Source organism: Corvus hawaiiensis, chromosome 7, assembly GCF_020740725.1.
Source record: "Corvus hawaiiensis isolate bCorHaw1 chromosome 7, bCorHaw1.pri.cur, whole genome shotgun sequence".
Lineage (NCBI taxonomy): Eukaryota > Metazoa > Chordata > Aves > Passeriformes > Corvidae > Corvus > Corvus hawaiiensis.
The window spans coordinates 38,751,990-38,765,694 of NC_063219.1; the positions used below are offsets into that span (position 1 = coordinate 38,751,990).

At 46.3% G+C, this 13,705-nt stretch overlaps 2 protein-coding genes across 3 annotated transcripts in view; both read left to right on the forward strand.

Moving 5' to 3' along the window:
* KIF5C (kinesin family member 5C) overlaps window positions 1-10,235 on the forward strand; it is a 66,412-nt gene extending 56,177 nt beyond the window's left edge. The window contains exons 24-26 of one of the 2 annotated variants that reach the window (XM_048309112.1): window positions 2,392-2,608; window positions 3,577-3,690; window positions 6,353-10,235. In XM_048309112.1, coding sequence (XP_048165069.1) covers window positions 2,392-2,608; window positions 3,577-3,683 — 324 coding nt within the window. In that variant the 3' untranslated portion in view covers window positions 3,684-3,690; window positions 6,353-10,235. The remainder of the gene's footprint in view (window positions 1-2,391; window positions 2,609-3,576; window positions 3,691-6,352) is intronic. The other variant, XM_048309113.1, reaches the window with a different exon arrangement.
* Window positions 10,236-12,209: 1,974 nt separating this feature from the next.
* Window positions 12,210-13,705, forward strand: part of LYPD6B (LY6/PLAUR domain containing 6B) — a 44,504-nt gene continuing 43,008 nt past the window's right edge. The window contains exon 1 of the mRNA XM_048309115.1: window positions 12,210-12,326. The gene's annotated coding sequence lies outside the window, so the exon portion shown is untranslated. The remainder of the gene's footprint in view (window positions 12,327-13,705) is intronic.

Here is a 13,705-nt window from a genome sequence, read left to right on the forward strand (position 1 = left end):
TGTGGTAAATAAGGAATTACTGTTTTTCTGTAAAAATAGATCTCTTTTGGCACAATGAAATGCTTAAAAATAGCTGTTTTCTGGATGGATTGTGCATCCCCAATTTGACTCCTGGCCTGAAGCTGCTCAGAGGCACCTTGGAGGTGACTGGAGTGGATTCAGCCAGCAAAGTTTTCACTGAAAACAATGGAATTTGGCTTTTGTGTGCAGCTGAAGGGCTGGTGCCTCCCTGGGGTGCTGAGGTTGGTCATTTCTGGGCTTATCCATGTCTGTGTCCTCCCTCCTTCATGGAATTTCAGTTTCACTGAATCTCAGAATGGTTTGGGTTGGAAAGGGACCTTAAAGCCCATCCCACCCCTGCCATGCCCAGGGACACCTCCCACTATCCCAGGCTGCTCCAAGCCTCATCCAGCCTGGCCTTGGACACTTCCAGGGATCCAGGGGCAGCCACAGCTTTTCTGGGCACCCTGTGCCAGGGCCTCCCCACCCTCCCAGGGAAAGTTTTCTCCCTAAAATCTCCTCTCCCAGTATGTTGGAGCTGTGTCCCACTGTTCAGGTGCACAACACAAAACACCAAAGCTGTTTTGATTTCTTTTTTGAGCAGTGACACAACACTGTGCACTGCACTCTCCTGAAGCTGTATTAGTAACCCACACTCCCAGATTTGCTTTAATTATTCCTGTGGAAGTGCCAAAAGAGCAGGAAGTGCTGGACTGTGAGAAGTGTCCGCTAAGGTTTGGGGTTTTGAGATTCCCAGGGAACAGATGGTTTAAAGACCTACTTTCTAAATGTGGAAACTGGGACATGTTCAGAGTGGTTTTTCTTTTACTATTTTGCCTTTTTTTTGCACTCGTTTCATGCATCTGCTGGGTTTCAAATATGGATTTTTATAGCTCTCATTTGCGTGTATTTACTCAAAATCAACTTGGAATCCACATCTTGTAGGAAACTTAGAGGGGAAAAGTGACATTGTACTTGATACCACCCTGCTTGGATTTTGTATCATAACTATTTCACACAACAGAAACTCAGCACTTGCAGAAAAATCACATTGTGACAATGTTTTTTTAGCTTGTTTGTGATATTCTGCAGCACTACGCCTGGCCCAGCAGGTGTAAAATGCTCTGATTGTTAAACAACGTGTGAATGTCAGGACATGCTGTTGCTTTGCTGTGTTATTAGTGTGGTTGTTAATTCACTTTTCTCTCCAGAAAAGGGAGAGTCACTCTTTTGGAGCAGATTTCTGTTGACTTCCAGCAGTGGTGTAATCTGTTCAGTAGAAATTGCGCTGGATTTTCTGCCCGTTTGCATCAGTTTTGCGTTTATTAAAAATCAATCCTCTCTTGGCTGTTGCTGCATGGGAAGTCAGATGTGATTTGGATAATTGATAGACCTCGCTCGGGCTCATATTAAACTGAGGAAGTGCACGAATTCAAAGTTGCATACAATCGTTATATTTATAGTTACAGGCCTGAAAGTGATTTCTTAGTGAAATTCCCAATTTTCCCACATGGCTGAGTAGGGAACACCCAGGTGAACACATCAGAACCACTGGAAATGATGAATTTGGGGTGATCCCCAGTGTTGTCTGTAACACATATTCAAGCATTATTATTTTAAAATAATGAGGTGATCAAGGATTTGCAATTTGCAAAATCCTGGATATATCTGTGTTCTGAGGAAATGCAGAGTTTCTGCTGCAGTTTTTGAAGTGTAGAGAAGCAAATCTGGCTGTCGAGGACTCTGCAGTGGCAGGGTTGGTCCAGGAGTCCTCACTTTCAGGATCAGGAATCTTGTTGAATGGAATAAACTCTGTTTGTCTTTGATCTTTCTGGACAATTTTAACGAATATCACTCCTCAGCCAGATAAGTGAATTTTGTGACCAAAACTGAGCTTGGACGACGCTCTCAGACACAGGGTGGGGTTGTTGGGGTGCCCTGTGTGCAGTGAGGAGCTGGACTTGATCCTTGTGGGTCTGTTCCAGCTCAGGACATTCTAAATTTCTCATTAATCTAAGCTTTTTACGTTCATTTCTGGAAGAAACCTGTTTAATTTTAGTACACGAGGATATGGAGAGCAAACAGGTGGCGTTTTCTTTCTCCTTCCTTGTGAGGGGACTTTTCCTGCCGTTTCTCTGAGGAGAGATTTTTGCCCCTTTCTTTTGACCTTGTGGGTCCATTCCAGCTCAGGACATTCTAAATTTCTCATTAATCTAAGCTTTTTATGTTAATTTCTGGAAGAAACCTGTTTAATTTTAGTACACGAGGCGTGGAGAGCAACCAGGCGGCGTTTTCTCCTTCCTTGTGAGGGGACTTTTCCCGCCATTTCTCTGAGGAGATTTTTGCCCCTTTCTTTTGACCTCCTTGTATTTTGAACTGCTTTCCCCGCAGCTGGTACGTGATAATGCAGATCTTCGTTGCGAGCTTCCTAAGCTGGAGAAACGCCTTCGAGCTACGGCAGAGAGAGTTAAGGCCCTGGAGAGTGCACTGAAGGAGGCCAAGGAAAACGCCATGCGCGACCGCAAGCGCTACCAGCAGGAGGTGGATCGCATTAAGGAGGCCGTGAGAGCCAAAAACATGGCCCGGAGAGCACACTCTGCCCAAATTGGTGAGGACATGGAGCTAAAGGGGCTGCCCACATGCTTTAAGCTTGGGCTGGTTGCTGGGGGTTGAGTGGAGGGAGTAAAACACAGGGGCTGCTTCTCCTTCGCTGCACAGGAATCTTCAAAGGCCTCACTTTCTCATGGAATCTGCCCCACCTCGAGTTTAAAGAGGCTCTGCTGTTTCACTGCGTAAATAAAGGGCATAATGGGTCTTGTGTGCCCTTCTAGTGACCTGAAAACTTGTCTCCTTAAATTAGTCGCTCACTTTCTTCCTCCTCCTCTCCCACACGCTCTCTCTCTGCTTTCATTCTTTCCTTGCCTTTCTGGACCTCATCCCTTTCTTTTTTTTCCCCCTGATTAGTCCTCCATGTGATTTAATTACAAAAAAATCTTCTTTTGTCATTCAGATATTGATATACCTCTGAGGCACAATGTAATGTGTGCACACAACGGGTGGGGCAATTCTTGGAATGATTTGTTGGGATTGCTAAAGGAGAATAGTTTAGATGGAGATGACAATATTGGGGTATTAAGTCCTGAGGGAGAATCAGGCAGCACAAAGTGTTACCTCCTGAATGCTTCCTCTTGTAGGGAGCCATCCAAGCTTTGTCTTGCTATCTTCTGGAATGGTGTAAATTTGACATAAAAAGTGCCTCACTGCCCACCAAGTGACTTCCCTCTGTTGTTAGACAGTCCATCATCTTTGCAGATCCTGCAAATGCGTGGGAAGGGCTCTGCCACCAGGAAAATGGATCTGCCACCAGGAAAATGGATCCGGCACCAGGAAAATGGGTGTATTTGTTGTTGGCCATGGCAGGGAATGCTGTGTTCTGCAGAGCTGGGTTAGAAACCACTCTGGCAAGCACAGATCTGAGTTGGGAAACAATGAGGTTTCCCTTGGAGGAGAAGGTGAGGTGGAAAACTAAAATGTGAAAGCTAAAATGTCTGTCTGGTCCCTCCTTTCCCTCTGCAGCCAAGCCCATCCGCCCTGGTCACTACCCAGCGTCTTCTCCGACGGCCGTCCACGCCATCCGAGGGGGAGGGATGTCCAACTCCAGCTACTACCACAACACCAAATAAATGAGAGGTAAGACCAGAGTAACTTACCTCTTCTCCCTCAGTTCCCTCTTATTTCAATCTTGCTTTTAGGAGACCCCATAGTATTTTTTTTTCTATTTTTAGTAGTTGTTTGCTGATAATTACAACACTCACTCACTGAGTGCCTGTTAAGAGGCTTTGCCAACTGCTGGGGAGAGGTTTTATTTTAACGATTTAGCACTTAAAAGTTTTTTAAAAACTGCTCTGGTAAATCTGAAGTTCACACGTAGAGGCGTGAAACTCATGTAGTAAAAATACAGTTCCAGAGGTTCTTTCTGCCAATATCATCTTCTGCTTTCTGTACCATGGATGTGTTTCCATGTTGGGATATTGCAGCCTGGGACAGGGATAGAGCAGCTGTCAGTGGCAGCAAGAGACATCTCCAAATTTTAGTGTCACCATTTGGCCAACTTTGCACTCTTAGTTCTCTTCATGAAAAAAAAAATCTAAATATTTTACTTCCATTTCCAGGGCTTGAGAGTTTCTCCTAAGCAAAAGATGAGCAGCATATTCCCAGGAGACTGTTCCATGGACTCCATCCTCCCATTTGTTTCTTTAAATGCCCATTATTGGAGAGATTTTTTATCTGCCTTATTTTAGATGATCACTTTATGCCACAGACATGCCAAAAGCCGGATGGCAGCGAGTGGCTGTGAAAAGCAGCCTGGGGACAGCAAAGTTGTCCCTCCAAGTCTGGCTTTTTGCCCTCCTTGAGGATTAATTCTGTCTCACAACTGTCTTCATGGTCTGTGGTCTCCTCGAGGCGTTCTTGGGTGTTTTTAGCTTTTTTTTGGGAATGTTTCATGTCAGGCTTGCATGCCAAGCATCCATCACGCCACACTCAAGCTGTTATTGTGCTGGGGGATTGTTCCTGCTCATTGTGTTTGCCATGAGCTTCCAGCAACATGTTTCCTGTGTGGATAAATTAGGGCAAGGCTTTGCTGAGAGGGTTTGTGCATCAGTCCGTTCTGGTCTGAAACTGGCTTTTCCATCTCACAAGTGAGGTACCTCTGTCCATCTGCTTCGTTGCATTCCCACCTCTGTGACCAGGCAAAGAGTGGGGTACAGAGCCTTGTCAAAGATTTCTAAGCATTTATTGTAACAGCTACTCTGAGGGGGAAAAGCTGCCTCCTGCCTCAAATAAATGCACCTTTAATTTACCAGCTGCTGTGAAATGAAGTGTCAGACTCAAACAGGCCACACATATCAAGTGAATAACTGTAGATAAATAAAAATTGTCCATAAAATAACCGCACTTTGAACTAGATGGGTTTGTAATAGCAAGACAGGACTGTGGAAGTCAAGAAAAAGCAATCAGGAGGCATAAAGCACCCACCAGATATTTTAGATGCTGAGGTTTATATCAGAGGGCTGTGGAGCTGAGCAGATTCAGGCCATGTTGCAGAGGAGCAACAGGGAAAATGAGGCTGGAGAAAAAGAAGATGGAAGATCTCAGGAGAAACTGGATAAAGTGAACGGACTTGCGGTTTCTGGAAAAATTAGGAAAAATCTGAAAACCAAATGGCAGCCCTACAGGTTGGAATTAAATTGTTTAAACTAAGTGTTCTTGATTCTTTGCTCATATCTAGAAATAAGTGTGGAAGATGTAATCAGGAGAGGCTGGGAAGTGATCGGAGAAGGTCCATTCTCCTCAGTTTTGGTCCTTTGGTTAAGAAGATTATTGGCAAATTCCAACTGTTTGGCTGCCAAAATTGGGAATATCTGAGTAATCTGAATTCTGAGCTTGGATGGAAAGCCAGGGGTCTGAGTAAGGGTGTTAGTAAAGGTGCTACCAGTGAAGGGAAAACTTCATCCAGATTATTTCCAGGTTATTGTTGAGACATTCCTGTGCTCCGCAGAAAGTGCTTTGGAGTGGTGCAGTTCTACCCAGCTGGAATTAGAACAAAACTTTCTTTTGTAGTCGTTTAACAGCAGCAAAATAAAAGTGAGCTTCCTATTTCAACATTTGCTCAGGAGAGATTTATCTTGTGTTCATTCATTATTCACCATAAAGATAAAAGACACTTAGTTCTGTTCGACTGGTCAGTGGTTATGATTGATTAACCCAGCAGATGGAAGAAAAAGAAATGTGGGATTTAACAAAATGCGTTTGTCTGATGTGCATATATGAAATGATAAAGTATATTGTTATAATATTGTCATGATACTATATAAAAAACATTTTAGATATTTCTGTAAACACTTATATATCAGGAAAATATCTCTGTTAGGAGACAGAGAACAGAAGGATGGGTTTGGATTTGTATTTTTTCATCCCTTTGATTTATAATTTTCGAACTCCACTGCTGTTGCTTTCCTCCCTTATCACGTGAGATAAACACACACCAGCTCTTCAGCACATCCAACAAGCCAAGAGAAAAATCCCATCAAAGGAACAGAAAATTAAAGAGTAAAAAAAAGTTAGACCTTCAGATGGTGTTTGGGTGAGACATAATTCCAGGCTACAGGTGGCAGAGAGGGAATTCCATCAGGAGAGTTGGTTCATTCTGTCTGTGAGACCCAAATTCCATATTTTTTTTAATGTGACTCTGGATTCATCGCTTTGTTTGCTGCCCGTCCAGTTTGTGTGCTCTGCTTTCCAATCCCCCAAATCCACTAATTGTCCTTCCCTGTCTTGCTCTCTCTGGCAGGTCAGTTCCACTTAGCATGTTAAGGACTGTCATTAAGTCACATTAGTTTCTTTTTTGCCCCTCTCCAACCTGGTCCACGTCCTGTCCATCCTGCGCTTCCCACGGCCATCGGCGACGCCCCGCTCCAGGTACTCCGAGCTTCGTAGGATCTCCACGTGTACAGAAGTGTCCAGCTCAGCTCCTCCAGATCCTTGTACAACGTCTGGAACATTCCCACCTCAGTCAGGATGATAGGGAGTCTGCCACTCCGAATTCCACGACCCCTTGGCGCTGCTTAGGTTGGGGCTTCTCCACTCAGAGTGATGCTTTTTTTTTTTCCAAGTCCTCCATTGGCATCGGTAATTCCCGACTTCTGGCATCAAGGAATTAATTATTCAATGACCAAGTGCCATCAAAGGCAGGTGATTGTGCTCTGTCATGACTGATTTCCTGTATAATATACATATTATTTTATATTTTTAGGGGATGAAAATGTGCTGCTATGTGGTTTAATTTTACTGCTTAACATTTTCAGAAGGAAATTTCCCCAAAGAACCATTTGTAATATCCTGATTTAAAAAAAAAAAATCTTTGGACTGTATAAAATAACCTTTATTGCAGTACCTGGTAAAGAACAAATGGGATGCAGAGAAATCTGTTAGTATAGACCTAGGATTTGAAGTTTGGTAGTTCCATGAATTTATCTGTGTGACCTATTTTAAAATTAAGCTCCTATTTCCTCGTAGTTCTCCCTACAGTGGCAGGTTTTCCTGAAGTGGGATGGCTTAGCCATGTGTCTGTGAGCGTTGTTCCCTAGGAAGTTTGGAAGGCTTTCAGAATGCTGTGGAAATCTTGCCTTGGAAAATCCAACAAGCACCTCCCCCCTCCCCCTTTCCCCAAACAAGCCCTGATCTGTTCACACCAGAATTCAGATCCCGGAGGGAACAGTCCCCTACCAGAACAAAGGAAAGCGAAATCCCCCCAACCGTTCCTTAAAAAATCCAGAAGGAGGTGAGAGTTGTCCACTCGAGCTGTCCTTTGTAGAACAAATTTGGGAATTTTTTTGCTGAGATGTGAGGAGCACATTGCCAGGGGAAGGGAATGTCTTTCTAAGCAACTATATCCACTCATCCTATGGAAGGTCCGCTCGTGCTCCAGAGGTAAGGAGAAGCCTTCCTTGGATCTCTCAGACAGCAAATTTCCATCTTCCCAGCAAGGGGGCACTGGAATTGCTCTGGGAAGGTTCTGCTGGCAGGCAGAAGGTGCTGCTCCTGCTCCTCCTCCTCCTCCTCCCTCCACATCTCCCGGGGCAGGTGGGACTCCCGGAAGCCGGGATTCCAGGAAGGCTCCGGCCCAGCGTAGCCCTCTGGTCTTCTTTTGCAGACGTTTGCTCTTCTTTAATTTGAGATTGATTGAGGTTTTTTTAAATTTCTGAATGTGTAGGTATAGAACTCTTCAGTTCCATAGAGCGTTTTGGAAGATTGTGAGTTGACTTTAGATATTTTTTTCTACTGAAATTAGGGTGTTGCAAAGTAAGTTGGACTTAATTTAACTGGTTTTGTTTTTTGGGTTTTGTTTTTGTTTTTTTTAATGTTGCACTATTTGGGGGGAGCATTTTGCTAAACATATTTAATGAAGTTGCAGATTTGCATGTATTTAATTTATTTTGTATTTTCCAAAGTTTTATATTTTCTTTCGTTACGTGCATGTGCACTGCCAGAAGAATGAACTGTGAACTTGCCATATGCAATCTTTAATAAAATCACTAACTCAGAACTACTCTGTGCTATCTTACCAGCTGGTCAGAGCTGAGGTTTCTACTAGGAATTAATAATCCTCTTGTTTTGGTTCTAGGAAGAGATCCCACGCTTATTTGCTGTCGACGATTTTGTATTGTAGGCAAACTTCCTGTTGTGTCTCTCAGAGTTTGGTATGGAATTCTATTGTAAATGCAGCATTCGTGACAACAAAAAGGTCTGGATTCCTCAAGGCATCACCAGGAATTTTTGGGGGACAGCTTCCTGCAGCTTGAGGGATAAGTGAACATGGACATCTCTTCCTCGTGCTGGTGCTGATCAGCCAGTCAGTGCCACCAGCAGGAAAACGATGAAGTTTCTCCAAGTTCACTTCTACACCAACACTGCAGGAGGGCTTTCAGAAACGCCCCAAAGATGCCTTAGGCTGAAATCCTCAGAATTAAATACCTAAGGTATTTAATGATTGGAAATTATGAATTCTCAGTTGAACATACTCTGCTTGTATCAATCTTTAGTTTCGAAGCCTATTTTAATTGGGCAACTTCAGTTTGTGTCGCGTGTTGTATATTCAACTTTTGTACCATTTTTAAGGCTTTCACATTTTATATCTGGAAAGGAAAACCACACATCTGCTCTGCAGAGATCAGAACCTGTCTCTTGCTGTTTCCTGACCCCCTCTTCCTTTCTTTGCTCTTTGAGTGTTGTGTTCTATTTATTCCAGGCTCATTTTTAAAGTTGTGGTTTGTACAGCGCAAATGGAATTTCACATCTAAAAAATGTCATGCATGGGACAAATCGGGGTGGAAATACCATTCCCGAATGGAAAACGGATTTCAGATGGAACTAAAGTGCATATTGTTCTTTTTGCTAGTAATTAAAAAGTATTTCTGGCTCACTTGAGCTTCTCTTAATGATATGTTCAAATATCTTGTGTTTGTCCTTGAGTTCACGTTTCATCAACTTGTTTTCTGGAAAGCAAGGAAAGTTTTAAGCTTGGAAAGACCTTGGCTGATGCATTTTTAAGTTTTGTATTAAACTCAACAAGGGTGAGAGTTGGATTATCCTGAATATACTGTGACTTAAAAGTAAGTCACAAAAAATTTTTGCTACAACAATTCCTGCCCACAGAGCCTTGAGTAGCTTTTCAATTCCACTTTATAAATCCTGATGGGCTAAGATGCACATTTGCCTGAAATCTGTATAAATTGTAGGATCATGGAATAGTTTGGTTGGAAGGGATCTTAAAGATCAGCTGATTCCACCTCCTGCCATGGCAGGGACACCTTCCACTATCCCAGGCTGCTCCAAGCCCTGTCCAACGTGGCCTTGGACACTTGCAGGGATCCAGGGGCAGCCACAGCTTCTCTGGGCACCCTGTGCCAGGGCCTGTGCACCCTCACAGAATTCCTTCCCAATATCCCATCTATCCCTGCCCTCTGGCTTGAGAACAAACAAAATCAAGAATTTTAATTTGAATGTGGTTTTATTTGAAGAAATGTTTAAACCAAACGGTGATGAAGGTCCAAAAGGAAAAGGGCTCATCAGATTCCCCTTGCTGGAGGAGAAATACCTCACGTAACCACGACTGAAGTACTCCTCCATGGGGAAAAAGGGAAAACAAATGGGCAGGATAATCTGAATCTCCCCTTGCTTTGACTTTTGTCCTCACTGTGCCTGTAGGAACCGCGCCGTGCACCGGCACCATCCGCTGTGCAGGATGGCAACACCGCTCCACCACCCGGCAGGGCCGCCCCGCTGGCTGTGGGGGAGCCACGGGGCTGAGGCAGTCTGTAGATTTATACCTGTCTAGTTTGTAAAGTGTGTAACGTGTACTGCAGATGTGTATTCTCTGGGCTCTATGTATCTTTACAGTAGTGTTCAATTTAGGAAAAAAAAAAAAAAAAGAAATAAATGGTGGACACGTTTTGCTGGTAACAAGGGGAAATTTTTTTTGCCATTGCATCAAATGATGCTGAACTGTATTAAACTCTTGATAGCAGACCTGAACCCTCCTCCTCCCCCCAGCCCGTGGAGAGAAATCTTTTTATCTTCGTGCTGAAGTTCTGTCGGAGATGGATGGATACACTGGCAGACTGCATGATGTATCATTCGAAATCCGTTACAGTGGAAAATAAAACTGAACTGAACTCCTCCGTGTGGGCCTGGTGTGACACGGGACGGGGCACTCTGCGGCAGTGACAGCTCCCTGTGACAGGGACAGGACCCAGGGAACGGCTGGAGCTGTGCCCAGGGCATGTTTAGGGTGGGTATCTGGAAAAGGTTCTTCCCCCAGACAGTCCTGGGTGCTGAACATTCCCCAGGCAATGGGCACAGCCCCGAGGCTGCCAGAGCTCCAGGAGCGTTTGGACAGTGCTGCCAGGGATGCACGGGGTTGGATTTTGGGGTGTCTGTGCAGGCCCAGGAGCTGGACTCGATGGCTCCCTTCCCACTCAGGGTACTCCCTGATTCCATGAGTGACCCATTCAATTCAATGGAATTTTGTTTATTCTCAATCCAATTCAATGGACCCGCACTCCAGAGTGGGCCGAGTCCATGTCCGAGACCACGCTCTGGATTTCAGCTTTCCTTCTAAACCTGTAGCAAGTCATTCACAAAATCAGAGAATCCCAGACTGGTTTGGTTGGAAGGGACCTTAAAGCCCATCCCATTCCACCCCTGCCATGGGCAGGGATGCCTTCCACTATCCCAGGCTGCTCCAAGCTCCATCCAGCCTGGCCTTGGACACTTCCAGGGATCCAGGAGCAGTAATTAAAAGGTTGGGGTGACAGGGGAATGAGCACAGCATAATTTTTAATTTTTTAAATAAATAATTACATCTTCTCTACTACCTCTCCATGGATATATTCCTTCTTCCTTTTTCAGTAGCCTGGAGGATGACAGGGAGCCTCTTCCACTTCCCTGTGCATGTATTTCCATTTTTATAGGAATATTCCACTCACTTTATGTAATGGAGTAGAAGTTGCTGTGTCCTTGCCACTTCCCTAAAGTCATACTCGGGAGCTTTAGAAAGAGCTTATTTCCAGTAATTATTACTCTGAGCATTTCTCAATTAAATCGTTACTTTTCTCCTCAGCAATGCAAATTCTGGCCACTCCCAAGGTTTCTGTTGGAATGGATGGCTCTCTCTGGTTCTTTGCTGCTGAGTAGACTCCTAATGAGGATTATCTGCTTTTTGCACAATTAAAAAAAAAAAAAAAAAACAAAAAAACAAAAACATGAGCAGATTTAGAAATTAGTCCAGTAAAATTTGGAGTTGATTATTTAAAAAATTGAATAAATTTTGGCTTGTGATAAATTTTGGGTTCAGTGCATAAGAGGCACTTCCTCACCCCCTGAGAAGCTCCTGCAGGATGAGGATGGCTCCACCCGCGAAGAAAAGGCTTTCCAGTGTAGATGGTTTATATTAAGGAGAGCAGATGGGAAGTCCAAACATTCCCCAAAAGTGCTGCAGAGGAAGGCAAACACTGCAGGGTGCCAGAGCTTTTTCCATGAGTCAAAAAATATTCACCCTTCAAGATCTTCTCGATAAAGCTTATGCCTGGAGGATGAACTCAATTAGAGGGCAGACTGTTTGCAAGTGTATCCCTACAATTTCGCTTTTGGAATGTGGGATTGCAACAGTTAATTAACGCTATGAAAACATCACAAATTACTGTATCCATTTCCAAGATTTCAACTTTCGCAAGAGCGCAGCGAAAACAAAGGAATGGGAGTTGCATCCCTAGAAAAGCACTCACTGCAAGGCTGCCGCTATTGATTCAAACGCTTCTCAGCTCAAACTGAAACACTTTATTTTCCAGCAGAGCTGATCCCAGGGGAAGCTGTACTTATTCTAAAATGAGGATGTTCGGTAGTTCGGGATCAAGATCCCTGGTAGTCGCCCTTGACGCGCTGTGATGGAAAACTGATGGGTGGGCGCCGAGGCAGGGGGTATCGGGGGGGTCTCGCTTCCAAGGATCCCCGGGAGGTTCGGGAGCCGCCCCCTCTCTCCCCGCAGGTGTCCGGGTCCCAGCCTGCCCGCAGGTGCCACCGCCCCGGGGCGGGCACGGGGTGTCCGAGCCGCCCGCTCCGCCCCGGCCCCTCCTCCGCCCGCCCCGCCTACACGGCTGGGGCGAACACCGGTGTCCTGCTGCTGCCGTGTCCCTGTGTCCTGCTGCTCCCGTGTCCCGCAGCTCCCGTGTCCTGCAGCTCCCGTGTCCCGCCGGCCCGGCACGGAGGTGAGTGCGGGGAAGGGGCCCCGGAGGGGAGCGGGGAGCGGGGCGGGCTCGGGGCTGCGGGTCCTGCTCTGCCGGCCCCGGTGATGCTGAGCCGCGTCCCAGCCCCGGTGGGAGCGGCCAGAGGGAGATGGCACCGAAATCTGGGTGTCCCCAGCCTCAAGGGGAGTGGGAGGTGGCACCAAAATCAGGGTGTCTCCAGCCCCACCGGAGGGCGAAGTGGCACCGAAATCAGCGTGTCCCGGGGAGTGGGAAGTGGCACCGGAATCAGCGTGTCCCCAGTGTCACGGGGAGTGGGAAGTGGCACCGGAATCGGGGTGTCCCCAGCCCCGCGGGGAGTGGGAAGTGTCACTGAAATCAGGATGTCTCCAGCCCCACCGGTTTTGGGGAGCGGGAGGTGGCACCAAAGTAGGGTGGCACCAAAGTAGGGTGTCCCCAGCCCTGCTGGTTTTGGGGAGCAGGAGGTGGCACTAAAATCAGGGTGTCAGCAGCTCCGGTGGTTTTGAGGAGAAGGATGTGGCCCCGAAATCAGGTGTCTCCAGCCTTGGCAGTTTTGGGGGAGCAGGAGGTGGCACCAAAATCAGCGTGTCTCCCACTGGTTTTGGGGAGCAGGACATGACACCTAAATCCAGGTGTCCCCAGCCACACAGGAAGCAGGAGGTGTCACCAAAATCAGGGTGTCCCCAGTGGCTGTGGTGCTGGCGGGAAGGAGCCAGGCTGTGGGAAGCGCTGGGTGTGCAGCGTCAAGTGCCTGGGACCCAATTCACAGGCTGTGTTTTACAGGTCTCTTGTAAAAGTGCAGTTATTACACGTCTCCTGATGATTATAGAGCTGTAAAAAGAACTGGGCTCCGTGTTCCACAGGTGTGGACGCCAACATCGGGCTCTTTAACAGTGAAGCTTCACCGTAGGAAATGACAGAACACGATAAAAATGTACTTAGTGCAGCAAAAACTGTGAGGGAAAAATACAAGCCATGAAGGCTGCAGAGGGGTTTTGGATAAGGGCCTGTGATGGTGGGACAAGGGGGAATGGCTTCCCACTGCCAGAGGGCAGGGATAGATGGGATATTGGGATGAAATTGTTCCGTGCGAGGGTGGGCAGGCCCTGGCACAGGGTGCCCAGAGCAGCTGTGGCTGCCCCTGGATCCCTGGAAGTGTCCAAGGCCAGGCTGGGCAGGGCTTGGAGCAGCCTGGGATAGTGGGAGGTGATCCTGCCATGGCAGGAGGTGGATTGCGATGTGTTTAAGGTCCCCCCAACCCAAACCATCCTGTGATCCTATGAAAGCACATGAGCAGGTGCTGGGCTGACTCTGGCAGGCTGTAGAAGTGCTGCCTTTAGTGTGGTGTTTTCCTTCAGAATAGGACACAGGCTTCTGGTACC